Source organism: Carassius auratus, chromosome 6 (assembly GCF_003368295.1).
Source record: "Carassius auratus strain Wakin chromosome 6, ASM336829v1, whole genome shotgun sequence".
In the NCBI taxonomy this organism is placed as follows: Eukaryota; Metazoa; Chordata; class Actinopteri; order Cypriniformes; family Cyprinidae; genus Carassius; species Carassius auratus.
Window position 1 is genome coordinate 9,674,961 of NC_039248.1, and position 15,572 is coordinate 9,690,532.

At 36.5% G+C, this 15,572-nt stretch overlaps 2 protein-coding genes across 20 annotated transcripts in view; one reads left to right on the top strand and one right to left on the bottom strand.

Annotated features, from left to right (window-relative positions):
- LOC113095539 (synaptoporin-like) overlaps positions 1–15,572 on the bottom strand; it is a 41,918-nt gene that overhangs the window by 12,831 nt on the left and 13,515 nt on the right. The window lies entirely within an intron of this gene.
- LOC113095412 (calcium-dependent secretion activator 1) overlaps positions 8,131–15,572 on the top strand; it is a 74,392-nt gene continuing 66,950 nt past the window's right edge. For 5 of the 17 annotated variants that reach the window (XM_026260943.1, XM_026260962.1, XM_026260969.1 and 2 more), the window contains exon 1: positions 8,138–8,854. In XM_026260943.1, coding sequence (XP_026116728.1) covers positions 8,516–8,854 — 339 coding nt within the window. In that variant the 5' untranslated portion in view covers positions 8,138–8,515. Of the gene's footprint in view, positions 8,855–15,572 lie in introns of all 17 variants that reach the window. The other 12 variants (XM_026260934.1, XM_026261019.1, XM_026260956.1 and 9 more) reach the window with 9 other exon arrangements.

Sequence of the window (15,572 nt, forward strand, 5' to 3'; positions counted from 1 at the left end):
ATCTTACAACCAAGCAATTCTACAACACAGACAGAAGATTTACCTTTAATATTCCTTTTAATATTCCTATGAAATGATAATGTGGTAGGCCTAAACATAATTAATTATGATTGTACTGAATCTAAGATAAGAAAAATGAATAAATTGATAATACAAAAAGAATTTCAGAGTGCCTAATTACAGTAGAGGTATCATAATATACAGCTAACAATAGAGTTTTATTATGCTGCTGAAAGGGGAAGAAAAAAATCATTTTTGCAGGTTTGCTTTATCACATGTATGCAGTGCTGCACTGTTCAGCAAATCAAAGCACTTGATGTCTTTAGGCATGTCAGCTGTATAAATATTTTATGAGGTGATACACCACGATTGAGTAATGGGTAAAGACTGATAAATTGCATTGTGTTTAAAATTGACAAAATGACCACAATAGCTTCCTACTCATCCCTGTATGTTCATCTAAATGCTCTGTGTTCAATTTTGTGCATATATCCTGGCTTATATCTCTCAGAATAAGGAAGGAGTTAGTGTTTCCTGTTGGATGGCAGGTCTAAAGCTCTGACAGCAGTGAGTTTTATACCACGCCTGAAGTGCTGCTGCTCTTCACTGCATATTTAATTACTCCTTTTCTGGCTTTTTCTTCTCTCCTGTTCCTGTCTAGTTTAGGTACAAGAGGGAGAAGAAAGAAAAGACTTAAGTACTGTACCTGCTGTTAAATAGCAGACAAACAAAATGCGTGTTTCAGTGTAATTAAAATGTGATATAAACAGTGTTTTTAAACATTTTGTATTAAAGGCCTACAGCCCCATATGGCCCTTTCAACACCAAACCAAACTTGAGTTATTATTTATTTGACTCTACATGACTCATGTAGGCTATGTCAAAAGATCAGTGACAAACTTTATTTTTACTCTCACGATTGCTGCGAATATTACCTGTAACCATAGTGTCAACGACGTCCACAACACCGCATGTTCGTTAACAGCGTTTTTGAATTCGTTTGTATTGAGTTTTTCAATTTGAATGCTCCAGTTGAAGAAAGAAACAGTTTATATGTATATGTCCAACTCTGTGAGTTGAAATAAAGAACTGAACAGAAAGTGAATGTAATTAGGCAATACAAGTTACCTCCAACACAATGAATTCACATAATAAGCGATTTAAACATAAGTGAAATTTTCAAAGGCAACATTTTCGCACACATAAAAAATATTGATTGTGCAAATTTCTGTTGTAATTTTCCTTGCCATTAACTTTTTAATGTGCCCATACAATCCTAAAAAAAAAATATCGGCTAACTCAAATCTCACACATTTTATTGTGCTCTTTTCTTCATCCTAATTTCCATTTGATTTAATAAGGCAAAATCTAAGTAGCTATAGCCTCCTCTCTGGAACCCGCTCATCTAAAAAATGGAAATTGTCATAATTTCCATACAATGGAAGTCTGCTGGCTCCAATGTTTATTCCGACTTCATTAAATTTCACTGTATGGACAATTTTTTATTTATTTATACATTTTCTAAATATCTTCTTTTGGGTTAACTATCCTTGTAAGTAGGCTCTGGTTGAGAATCACAGATCATTCTAGAGTGATCATCATCTAATCACCATTCTTCTTCTTTTGCTGTAATTATAGAGATGGAAAGAGGTGAGTGCTAAGATGAGACTCACTTCCGAACGAGGGAACTTAACAGTGCTGACGTAGCCTTTGGTGTCACCTGCTGTTCTGCCTGGTGCTGTACCAGATCAAGGACCAGTGCATTAAAGAGCTCTATAGAAATAATGGTCCTCTTAAACCTGGCTCTGTTCTAGAAAAGGGTACAGAGAGGTAAAAGACAGATGCCTGGAAGCATGCATGTAGTTGGTCTAATAATATTGGTGTAGTCTTTGATAAACCATATACATCTGAAAGATGACTGAAGCATAAGTGAGGAGCTGTTGTGAGTTGTTCCACTTAGAGTAGGTCTAATTCTGATCAATAAAACTCGAGGACTTGAATATACTGTGTCTGATGAATATAGATCTAAAAGTCTGCACAGACGTGCATGTGGTCATGGAAACTGAATAATAGGTGCATTCATCATACTTGTAAATAAATATCCTGTTTCATCAGCTTGTTTGAACATAGAAAGAAAAGTGTGACTGAGGGATAAAAAGACAGAGAGACTAAAAGTGTTATGAGAGCTTTACAACCACGTCTTTAAGCACTCAGATTCAGCCTTTGCCATTGACCCACTGATATGACACACACACACACACACACAAACACAGTCTAATAATGTCACACAGTCAAGAAGCAAGGCTGAGCGTTTTTTAGATGTTATTTACTCCATGACATTATGAGTTAAAGAAACCATCAAATGGCTTGACGAGTGTGATTTTCGTTCTTGTACTGATGTATTTTCTATTGAAACCGGCAGCTATATCAAAGTAAAATAGTTCAATGTTCATGATTTTCTATAGTAATAAGTGATATACGTGGAAGGCACAATATTATTTTACAGTGCATTATATTGGACAATGATATCATCAATATTTTTCAGTTTTCATGGAAGAGTTAAAACTGGTTTTGCTTAAGAGTCTGAACTGAACCCCCTTTGAAAATCTATTTGTCAATACATGTGCATATATTCACTGTTTAAAATCTGTCATTTGAGGGAGGTGCTTTTAGGTTGGAGGGGTGAATTGATGAATATGCAAATAATGCTTGTTCAATTGATTGATTACCAGAACAGTGCACCTCTTCCCACACTCCCATCCCCTCAGTGTTGTTTCTTTTCAGATCAGTCTAATTGCCTTACACAGAGCAAGGAAACAATGTTTATAAGATGTTTGTAGAATGAACGTGTATAGCATGTCTGAATCTAGTACACAGATGTGCATGCATTTTGAGAGCTTGTTTATGGTTATACATGCAGAGAGAGAGAGAATGCGGCCTGTATGTTAGACTCATATTAAAATATAGGACATAAATAATGTAATTAATCATTTATATTTGTTACAGTTCTAAGTCATTTTTACAGTGATGTTTTAGTAGCAAAACATAGATGAACACAACAAGAAATGTTACTAATTGTAGTCAGTTCTAAACATTCCAGGAAAAGGAAACATTTTCCTTTTTATTTTATCATATTGCTATTTTTATCAATATATAAATTTATTTTAAAGACTCATTTTTACAGTCTATCTATCTATCATCCATCCATCCTTCCATCCATCCATCTATTTATAATTATAATGTGACTCCTCGGTTTGATTTGGCTTGACACTTCTGAGTGTTCAGCATTATTTTATGTACAGAGTAAGAGAGAGAGAGCAGAGGGCTGGTAAGAATCCTGAAATACAGCAATTATGGAACTGTCATGGCTAAGGTATTAAAGTCAAAGTAGGAAAAAAGGAGCGGAGTAAGGATGTGAAAATGGCAGGGTCAAGGCCAGCTCAAATCATTCTATTAATAACCCATTTTGTCTTTTTCCGCAGAAGAAGATATAGATGGAATTAAATGAACTGCTTCTGCCTCTATTGTGAATTAATCACTGACATATTGTCAGATTTTGATGTCTAATTTGAAATCATGTAACATGCACACAAACACCAAATGCATATATGTATACTGTATATATATGTACATACAGTACAGACCAAAAGTTTGGAAACACCTTCTCATTCAAAGAGTTTTCTTTATTTTCATGACTATGAAAATTGTAGATTCACACTGAAGGCATCAAAACTATGAATTAACACATGTGGAATTATATATGGAATTATATACATAACAAAAAAGTGTGAAACAACTGAAAATATGTCATATTCTAGGTTCTTCAAAGTAGCCACCTTTTGCTTTGATTACTGCTTTGCACACTCTTGGCTTCTCTTGATGAGCTTCAAGAGGTAGTCACCTGAAATGGTCTTCCAACAGTCTTGAAGGAGTTCCCTGAGAGATGAAAATAAAGAAAACTCTTTGAATGAGAAGGTGTGTCCAAACTTTTGGTCTGTACTGTATCTATATACGGTATATGTATATATATATATATATATATATATATATATATATATATATATATATGTAAACAAACACAAAACATGCTTTTACTTTACATACTATTACTTTACATACAATGTGTGGCCTTCAAAATGTTTAATGCATGATTAGACAATATAATGTTGTGCATGTGCTAACTTATATAATATAAATATAATATAAATGTTGTAAAAAGAAATAGGTACATACAAAACATCACCAGAAATGGATTTGTTCTCCAAGCCAAAAACACTGCAAGCCAATATTAGCTTTACTATACAAGTTCCTCCATCAGAGAGATGGCAAGACATACATTGAAGCTGAAGTAAAGCAGGGCAGAGAGAAACTCAAATCAATTATTGATGGTTAAGATGCAGAGAGAGTGCTGCTGCAGATGGAGCAAGGGTTGGGGGGGGGGGTGATGGGGGATCTGGAGAACCATTTGTGACAACATCCACTGGAGAAAGCCCGAACAGGAAGTGCTAGCATAGCAGCACTGTTCTGGAAACACCTGGGGTGGTACCTGTGGTCTGGAACACTGAATATCTGTGCTACAGGACATGATAGCACACCTCCAAAGAGAATCTTTCATGGCCTGTATAATGTGATGATCCCGTCTCCTGACTGAACCATGAAGCAGTCATTTGGTTTGAGAACAGGTTCTTTTATTAATTTTTTTAAAAAGCATTACTAAACGTGTATTCAGTGAGTGACTGAGTATATGTTCGGTAAGATATCCTTACAATAAAAAAGTGGGTTGTTGTGTGTACTGTATAATTGCTTTTGTTGCAGCAGAACATATTTCCATATCAGTTAGGTTCATCGACACATTCGAGGAGTGTGATTATTCTGAAATAAACTGAACACTCATTGAGCTATATTTAGCAAATGTGTGAACATGCAGACATGTTTTTGGAGAGCACCGCTTTAACTGAACATCTGGTGCGATAGTCTGAACCATCGGGACTTTATATTTATAGTCTTAACTGCTAATTCTCTGGCAAGCCCAAAGAACAAAGTGCATGTTACAGTTTGGTATTTCTGTTTGCCAACTTTTATGGAGGATATTCTTTTACTTTTTCACTATCCTTTTTCTTAGAATGAATAGTCCAGAAGTCTTTGTCAAATGTTGCCTATCTGTTGCTCTACTTTGATTTCACAGTGGGTGAATAATCTTGATAAATGATCAAAATGCAGTCAGCATGATTGGAGTACATTTCCCCATCCATCTGGAAAATTTCCCATAAGCCGTTCGATTTATGACTATATAGCCAGGGACTAAGTCTTGCCACAGGGCTGTGTGTGATGATGACATTTATTATACATAAAGAATATGATGTTTATGTTACAGTTTCAAAATCATATTTTCACTAAATGATCAGAGTGTTGTTATTTGTTAGTAATCCATTGAAAGGTAAACATACAGATGAACACAGTGAGAGATTATTCATGTCAGTATTGAGTAGTTTCAGAAACAACGTTTTTATGATTATAGCCTTCTCATGCTTAAAACCTTTTTTGTTTAATACATTATAGAGTGCTGCAGATGTGACGTTAAAACCTGGAATACTTTTTCCTATGGGGATTTATAATGGATTTTTTTAATTATATGAGCAAACAAGGTTTGTGGTAAACTGAACACTTTGTTTTAAAATGTAAATTACACACACGCTTTTATATTAACAGTGATAATTATTTATTTTATTAAAATGAACTGTCCAAAGTCAAGCCCTGAAGTCTCTCTGTATACTTATTACACAATTGTCATGTTAAACACTGTCTATCTGCACTATTTGCTTTTGATTTTATAGTGGTTGAATATTCCTGATAAATGATCAAAATGCAGTCAACACGACTAAAGTACATTTCCCCTATCCATCAGAAAAAATTCACATAAGCCTTTGGATATATGGTTATATGACTGTACATAGTCAAGGATGAATTCTTGCTGCAGGGCTGTGTGTGATGATAAAATTTGTCACAGTCACGAGATGGCAAGAATGTAAGCCAATAATGTAAAAAATTCAGTGCTGTCAAAAACGAACTGAAATATGTATTTGTTTTTGAAGGCAACAGATTCTAAATCTTTTACCGTGGATGTTGTTTAACATGTCATAGTTGAGAAAGAGCAGGTTTCACATAAGAGTGGGGCTCATCATAAATCAGACTATCCTTTTATCAGCTGCCAACATAATTTATCTGATTTTATTTCTTTGTGTCTGCTGTTTATTGATTTTGTCCCCTGTGGATACGGTTGGAAACACCTAATGTTGGTATTTTGTCGCTCTTTGACTAGCTGCTCCTCTAGAAAAGCCCACAAAATGACCTTAAGACGTGTTGCTTTAAACTACAAACAAAACCCCTAGCACCAAAGTGCCCTTGAGTCAAACACTTAACCCCAGGCTTCTCCAGAGGGACTGTTGCCATAGTAAGGGAAATCGCATTGGATAGCAAAGCTTCTGCTAAATGGCAAAACGTTTGAGGACAGTCACTCTGAGGTGTAAAAAGTAAAAGATTTATCCAAATTTAGTCCAACAGTACACAAACTACTGGATAATGTCATGTCTACATAATAAATAATAATAAATGTAAAGGTTACCATGGAAATGTAATAGGCGTCAGACTTCAAGTTACCCTTTCTAAAATGTAATAAGTAGTGTACTATTTCAGTTACTTTATAAAATTTCTAATGTTTTCAACTGTTAATCATTTTAAAATATGTAACCTACGCAGGGTTAACCTTACTGTAATACACAACACTGATAACTGTCACTGTATTTATAAAAATCCTTCATCAAGATTCAAATTTAGTCAAGATTATAAAAATTACATTTGAAGGCAAAGCCACAAATTCAGACTTAAACACCTCTTTTCACTTTGTGATAGTTATGAGGTGAAATGCAGATTTATAATCATAACAAGAGATAGTTTAATATATGATACTGGAATCTAACAATGCCTCGAAAAAGTTAATCTTGAGTTAATCTTAAAAAAATAAAGCAAATACATAATCCCAAATAGGAAATAAAACAATTATGGAATGAGCATGTGTCCGATTCTGTGTACTAAACTCCTGAAACATTGGTGTCTCATATTTTAGAGCAGTCACTGAAATGTATGCAGTAAGTCAATTAAATCTGTACAGTATGTGGGTGTGTGTGTAAAAATTACAGATATAACCTCCTGTGTAATTGTTAACATTTTCATAAGTAACTGTAAATTTAATTAAACGTTTTTTTCCTACTTCATCTGAAAGCTGAATAAATAAACTTTCCATTGATGTATAAGACAATATTTGGCTGAGATACGACTATTTGTAAAGTCTGGAATCTGAGGGTGAAAAAAAAAAAAAAAAAAAAAAAAAAAAAGAAATAATAAATAAAAAAGGGGGGGGGGGGGGTTCAGTCCTTATAGCAATGCATATTACTAATGAAAAATTAAGTTTTGATATATCTACAGTAGGATATTTACAAAATATCTTAATCTTAATGGAACATGATCTGTACTTAAAATCAGTCATTTTGACCCATACAATGTATTGTTGGCTATTGCTATTGCTACAAATATACTTGTGCGACTTATGACTGGTTTTGTGGTCCAGAGACATATGTCATGTGTTTTTAATTAATATTTTATTTTTTATAAATAAGGGATGGCCCATTTTACCAGACCAGCTGGCCCACTTTACCTGAAAAGAAAGTTACATGAGTACATGATCTCAGAATATTTATTGATATATATCTTGCAAATAACATTTTATGTGAAGTGTATTCAAATTGAAATATTATAGCTGGTCCAAAGTGAACAAAAGTAAAAAAAAAAGAAGAAGAACATAAAAACAACATCTAGTTATCTAAATTACATGAATTACAAAAAGTGGCCCACTTTACCTGAATTCACCCTACATAATTTACTTATATGTAACTAGTTACTCCCCAACATTGGGGATAGTTAACTAATTACAGAAATAGTTCACAATTGTGATGACTTGTGAAAATATGTGAAATATGGTGATGTAATTTGACAAGTCCCTGTCCTGTGAGTAAAGTCCAGAGGTCAAATGAAATAACAGCACATTTTCGGTGTCAACTATCCTCACCATTTTTGCGACCGAAATGACCCGCTCTCTCATCCAGCACCGCGGACAGCGCCTGCGTCTCAGAGACTCAGCAGGAAGTGGCCATCATTCGCTCTTTTCATTGCGCGCGCCCCTCCCATCCCAGTTCCTCCCGAGTCCCTCGCAATGACTGGAGAACGGAGGCACAGCACGGAACACGTATGCAGCAGCATCTTTGCTCTGGCCGTGTGAAGAGATTGCAGTGTCTGCTTCCGCACCCGAAGTGTTTCAGGAGATTAAAAATTCACCGCCAGTCGACCAGCCCTCTGAATGCCGAACGCTACGTCAACAAACTGATAGGTTTCCACGCTGTAAACATCCCATCGTGCGTTTTATTCACTTGTACGGTTAGGCGAGCGCCGTCCGAGAGCAAAAATGTTGGATCCATCCTCCAGCGAAGAGGAATCAGACGGGATAGTGGAGGAGGAAAGCCGAGAGGTGATGGCTCCTCAGTCCAGTTCCTCTCGCATCTCCCCCAGCAGGACCAGCGAGAGCTCCGATAGGCTTCAGCCCGCCACGCGAGGCTCCAGTGCGCGACCATCCAGCCCGAGCCCGTCGGCTGCCAGCGAGCAGGAAAAGGAAGACGTAGAGAAATTGCAGCGGGAAGAAGAGGAACGAAAGAAGAAGCTGCAACTCTATGTCTTTGTGATGCGATGCATCGCCTATCCCTTCAACGCCAAGCAGCCGACAGACATGGCAAGGCGACAGCTGAAGGTAAGAGCGCGAGGTGTCCGGATCTCACCTTGAGAAAAACGTTATGCATCATAATGCACCTTTTATGTCATGCAATTTCCAGCAAACACTGCACTGAATCCCCGTGCGTATGTCAGGTGATATTACTCTTAAAGTGAGGGAGAATTTCTAAAATCACCATATCCTGCATGGGACACCTGAAAAAATCACAGGCTTCATTTTACCCTGCTTTAAAGCTGAAGAGCTCCTGTCGCGAGACCCAAAACCCGAACGAATTCGTGCACTTTCGGTCAAAATCGGCCGCACGAGACGAGCTCTAATTATAGATATTCTTCAAGAGTCTGATGGACCAAAATAAAGCGGTGTCATTGCCGTAGTATAGTCATGTGACTCGTTCCCATTGAAAGTCGGTGGTTGTGTGCAGTCTTGCGGCCATAGGATATTCAGTTCCATTTGCGCCATCTCTCGCGCCACTCAGTTATCTTCCAAGGTGACTTTTGGTATAACAGATGCGAAAGCGGGATGCACTGTTCAGAAAGTCGAAAAACACAATGAACGTATCTGTCATGTCACCTGATTATGGAAATACTTCATCTTAATTTATCATAGTAAAATCAAATACGATTAAGTAAAAACAACTTCGTATAGTTTTTCGTATAGTTATAGTATTTTGGTTTCTTTGGGTTCTTTCATTAGGCTGTTTTACTCAAAAGCCTGTTGATAAACAAGTGAATTGCAATAAATCTGACTCCTGTTCAGATATTGGCTTTTTTGAGTTTTATTTGCATACAATTAACTTAAGACTGGATGAAACAAAAGCAACCTGTTATAGCCATCCTGCCATAAAATGTTTCCTTGTTCAAAGAGGTATCTTTCAAAGGTCCCATCCAATTTCCCTCAGTTATTGATCCAAGCTGATCCCTGACTATTTACAACATGCTCTGAAACCACAGTTAACAGCTAGAGTTACTGCTATAGTAAATGACAAAAGGAAAAACATCTGTTCCTTTGTCCATTCTTATTCTGACAATTGCCTTTGCTATCGTATGCTTTTAAATAAATAGGAAAAAAGCTAAAAGCTTTAGAAAATAAAACCAAGTATGGATTTGACCTGACAAGTGTTATTTTCACAGTATGAGAAAATAGAAAAAAAAATATAGTGAAAATGTATTATGGGACGTACAGTTTAGCATGTATGATGATGTATGAAAAGCCATCTGACATTGTCAACGTAGCAGTAGGGCCGTCCTTAGTGGGGTGAAGCTGGTGCGGTCGCATTAGGCCTCGTGGCGAAGGGACCCACACTCCACCCCCGCACCCCCATCCCCAGAATGCGATCACAAATGGACCAAGGGGGGCCCCGATTCCTACCTTACACCGGGCCCCACGTCAGCTAGGGACTACCCTGCATAGCAGAATATAGTCCAAGATTTTGTTATGCAATACGGTATACACTACAGTCTCCGTGCTCACAGCGTCCCAAACACAAATAATTTTTATACATTTTTTTTATATTTATATTTTCATTGTCTGCCTATCTGGGACTTCGGTATGGAGTTAAAGGTCAAGATTATAACTTTTTCGCTAGTATTCTATCACATTGTGAGTTTATATTAGCACCTTTTGTTGTTTTCTCGTGGTAACTGATGCGTTTGGTAATAGAGCGTTTGGACACGGAAGCGCTGCTATGTGATGTCAGACTTAACAAGCGAATATACCTTGTTGAAAAACATATAGTGTTTGTCCCACAGTATTTTTATCCAATGCTAGTCAGCCTCACATGAGGTCAAACAGGCCATTATCCATGTAAAAGCTGCGATCAATAATATTTCAGTGAAGTGCCTGCTGTTGGTCATTATAGGAAGTCAAAGTTCTGATCTTCACAATGCTGGTTCAGATAAGTGAGTCAGGGAAGGTAGAATTTGGGTCATTACAACGGAACTCAGAGTTGAGTCACTGTTGAGGTCTTTTAGTTTCAAAAGATTCATTGCAGTCAATCATTTCAGTGACTCAGAATCAGTCATGTGAATCATCGACATAAAGGACATCTATAAAGAGCAGGGTTGAATAATTTAGTTTTTTTTTTTTTTTTTTACTGAATTTATGATTGTACTAGCATCACTGAGAAGTATGGTCAATGGTAAAACATTGAGTTATAAGAGGCTTTATAAAAAGGCTACTCTAATACATAGATTCATGCATCATGTTGTGCTATAGTCATTTTAAGATCAACTTTTCCCAATATAGTTCATACAGTAGGTTAATAGTTCATTATTGCTATATGACAGCATGAAATTTTTCTGTTTACTCACTGAATATAAATCTGAGCTTAAAATCATTGCATATAGGCCTATATAGATGATGGAAAATGACCCCACATATGTTCATATTAATGCTTATGTTATACAAAATAGCATACTACAGTAAAAAAAAAAAAAAAGAAACAATCATTTACAATGATCAAAATCACTTAAGTTGCTGTTTTTTTGGAGTGTTGGGTGAAAAAGATAATTAAAAAACTGCAAAAACTGGATTTTCACAAATTAATTTTAAGGATATCACTAAGATTCATTAAATGTTTGTTTTTTTTATCTCTGGGTTGTGCTACTTTATTTTCAGAAAGCTTGACTACTAGTTTTATGGTTAATTATTCAGCTAATGTGATATCATTGGAGCTCAGGGGGTTGAAGGTAATGGCTGTAGCATATGTCTCATTAAGTAATCAGTTTTTCTATCATGAAGAAAATCAAATCTCCTTCATGCTGCCACCTTCCTAGCTTGGATGAGCATCTAAGTTTGGTGCATCTAAAGGACTTATCGTGGTACACCTCTTCAGCAAACTGCTCGATACTCAGCCTTCCAGTGCTCAGCCAGTTTATTATAAAATTCAATAATGTTGATTGACAGCCTCAATGTTTCTGTATTTCATTTTCTTTCCTAGTTTAAGTCCAGGAGGTCACTTGTTAAGTGTGTGTTTTGCCTTGGACTGATTTGTATGCAGTCAGCAGAGTCTCCTGTACTCACCCTGTATCTGCTCTCGTGAGCCTCTGGTCTGGGCGGACAGCCCTCGCTTGAACCCCAGACGATACAGGCACATGATAGTGATCTCTCAGCAGTTTTGTTCACAGGCCTTGGGGAGGATAGAATTTCAATTATCTGTATCCTACCCGTGTTTGATTTCATCACTGATAGATGGTAGATGTCCCCCCATTTCAGCAGATAAGGTGGTCTCATAACAAGGGCACATCAGAGGCCCTTACACACTCCAGACCTTCTAGCTTTATAATGCACCTACTGTATAAACTGAAGGGTTAGGATTTTCATTAGATCAGCACATACTTCCCTGTGTGCACATCATGCTGAGAGATCACACCTCCTAGAATAATACCAGCAGTGACAGCTTTCAAGGGCTCATTGTCTTTTACTTAGCTGGCTAAGCAAATCTTTGTCTCAATTCGGCTGAACTTATCTGCAGATGAGGTTTCCTTTTGTTCCCTTTTCTCCTTCATCTTTATTTTGATCATCCTCTTATTCTGTATTTTAACTAATTATATGGTATTCTGGGTCACAATTACCTGTTTCCATAATAGGATCTGCTTTCAAAAAGCATGTACATATAGATGTACAAACAAATTCTAGAATTAATTGATAAATAGATATAGATATACAAAAATTAGCTTTGGCCCTTGTATTCCATCATTTTTATTAGCAGCTGCAAGTTGCATTGTTACACCAGTACAACAGTGTTTGTTTTTATGAGTCTTTTGAATCGCTCGTTCAAATGATTCCTTAAAACATGCTGATTTATTTAGGAACTGACCAATAATGAGTGAGTCATGCAGCTGTTCACTCAATCATTTCAACAAAGCTGATTCATTCAGACAAAAAAAACAATGGTATTCTGCTGTAGTATTGCTCATAACTGTTTTCGTTGGTGAAGAAAACATTGACAAAATATCTGCCCATATTGTCATATTAATGCTTCTGAATCTTACTGAATCTTGTTTACTGAACTGGCATCATAAAGCACAATGCAGCGATGGTGAAGGACAATGTCTTTGTATTTTGCAGAATAAAGATATGTATATTAACATTTATATTTTTTCTTTTAGCAGATGCTTTATCCAAATACATATAATTTGCACTGAATATATGTATGTATCTGCATTAAAATATTGTAAATTTCAGATGTTGTCATAGCTGTTTTATAATTTTTTTTACCATCCCCAAAAGTCAGGATCAAGCTTTTATGCGGATATAAAGATACACACATCAGTATTGAGGTTGCACATCTGCATTATTGTCTGCTGGTGTGTGCATTTGCGTGTGATATCACATGTTGACAGTTTTAGCTTGACTATTGTTTGTGTTGCACAGTCACACCTTGTAAAGGCTGTTGACCTTGTGAAAAACGGCACAAAGGGACTGCAGTGTTATACTGTCACTCACAGCTAGGCCTTTTATTTATGTACTGTACAAGCCTTTAGTGGATACGTATTTGAAGTCTAAAACCTATCCTGTTTGATACGCAGTATGAGGAAATATACTGTATGTGCACACAGTAATTGTATGGATTGTATCACAAACAAAGGGTTAAGAATGAATAAAATGGAAATATACTGATCTGCTGGTCTCAAATGAGATGCATCACCTAGAGACTTTTATTAATGAAATGTCTGGTGTTCACACATTAAAATGAGGGTCTGTTTATAGCGTCTATCTAGGATAAATAATGCCTGTCCCGCATAAAAGACTTTACAAACCAGTTAAATGTCTGCATTGCTTTAGGGCTTGCAAAAGGAGATACTGAAAGATATTTCCATTTATTATAGGAGGCAAGTACAAGAAAGATGGGTGAATGAGGAATGAACTCAATCAAACCTTGTGTTTCAGAGTGTTTAGCACAATCAAAACCAACGAGAATGACCCTACAGGGCTCCTCTATGGTCTGAAAGCCCCACTGGGTTGGCCTGCTGGCCATATGATTTTATTCTTGTTCAGAGAGAAAGGAAAATCAGAGCAGCTTTGTGTGATGGATGAAGTTACCATGCCTGTATCGAGTTGCCAGGCTCACAAATTCAGTTTCATTCTCCACTGATTTCCAATTGAGGTCTTTTACGAAGCGACACTGCCAGCATGTATTGTTTGTGTGTGTGTGTGTGTGTGTGTTAGAAATCTCTGTCCCGCAATCCCACATGCAAGGCAGGTCAGCAAAAGGAGAGCTTCTGGTCAGTGTGAAATGTGAAACGAGGAGAAGACGAGACAGAAGAGAGAAAAATGTCTTTGAGGCTAGACAGGCTAGACTATATAAAATGTCTGATGGAAATTGAACAAGAACAAATATTAATAAAACAAATGGCTTGATCCATTTCCATTAGAAGTTCATGAGGATTTTCATAGCATCAACATATAAAAAAATCTCTGAATAATAAAAATATAAAGTAACCAGCTTTCATAAATCAAGCATAAATCATATTTATAGAGCAGTGAAATCCAAAAAAATGTGAGGGAAGAAAAACCTAGAAATCCTTCAAGACAAATAGTCTCTTTTGGGTTCGTCTGTGATGGGCTTTGATTTGAAAAACGTGACTGCACAACGGATTATTGTGATACACCGCAAACGATATAGATCAAAAATTAAAAGAAGCGTAAAAAAAAAAAAAAACTGCCTTTGTTTTTTTCTGTTTTAAATATATTTTAATATTCATTTGTCTGTATAATGAGTGTGTTGTAGGTCTCTACGCCCTCTACACTCACACTTTTCAACAGTTTTACACACCCATTTCTGGAGTCTTTTTCAGATCCAAGGTGTGAAAGACCAGTGCTGAAACAGGTCTTTCTTTAAAACAGGTCAGTGAGGATGAATGAGATTAATGGATCCACATTATATTTGCTATTTTGGTTTCTGTGTAGGCCATATTACTGACAAATGCCTTTTAGAGAGCAGTTATGTAAGCAAATTTTGCAGTTTTTCCACAATGCATGAAACCAGACATTTAACTGTTAAACAAAACCAGTTTGTTTGCAGTATGAACAGATATGCCCCATTGTCCTAAAACCCACCCTCAAAAATGAATTAAAGATGGAGCAGGACAGCAGTAGCAAATCTCAATGTTGTCAAAAACAACAGTAGGAAAATAGCATTCCTGCATGACAGACTAACAACTGACAATAAAGGTAAATATGTCATTTAACAAGAATGTTTTTGCTTTCACGCTGTCAGATTCCCACTCCCCATATACGGGTGGCATAAACGCCCAAAATAATTGACAGGCAGAAAACACATCTAAGTCTTCAGACTGGCTTAGTAAAGAATTTTGACCTATTTAGCCAATGCAAAGACATAAATGTGTGAATTGTCCACTCAAAACAATTAAAAATCACTTAAAGGGCACCATATATGAAACTGGACCAAGTGACGTTACAAAATATTACAAAAATACATTTGTTTTCTTTAAAATAATAATTTCGAAAACCAATTAAATCGAAAAGGAAAAAAAAATCTCTCTGTAATTCTAATGCTTAATAATACAGAGAGGGGAATATATAAGAGACATAAGGGTCCGTAGTGAAGGGAACAGGTTGAAGACACAGCAATGACAATGACAATAATAGAAAGAGAGTGGAGGTCAGACAGGAGATTAGGAGAGCCTGAGAGACGGCAGCGGTTATGGCAGCTGGATGGAGCAGGAGTTAGTCAGGAGACGATCCCGTGGAGATAAGAGGATGTTTGATCGAA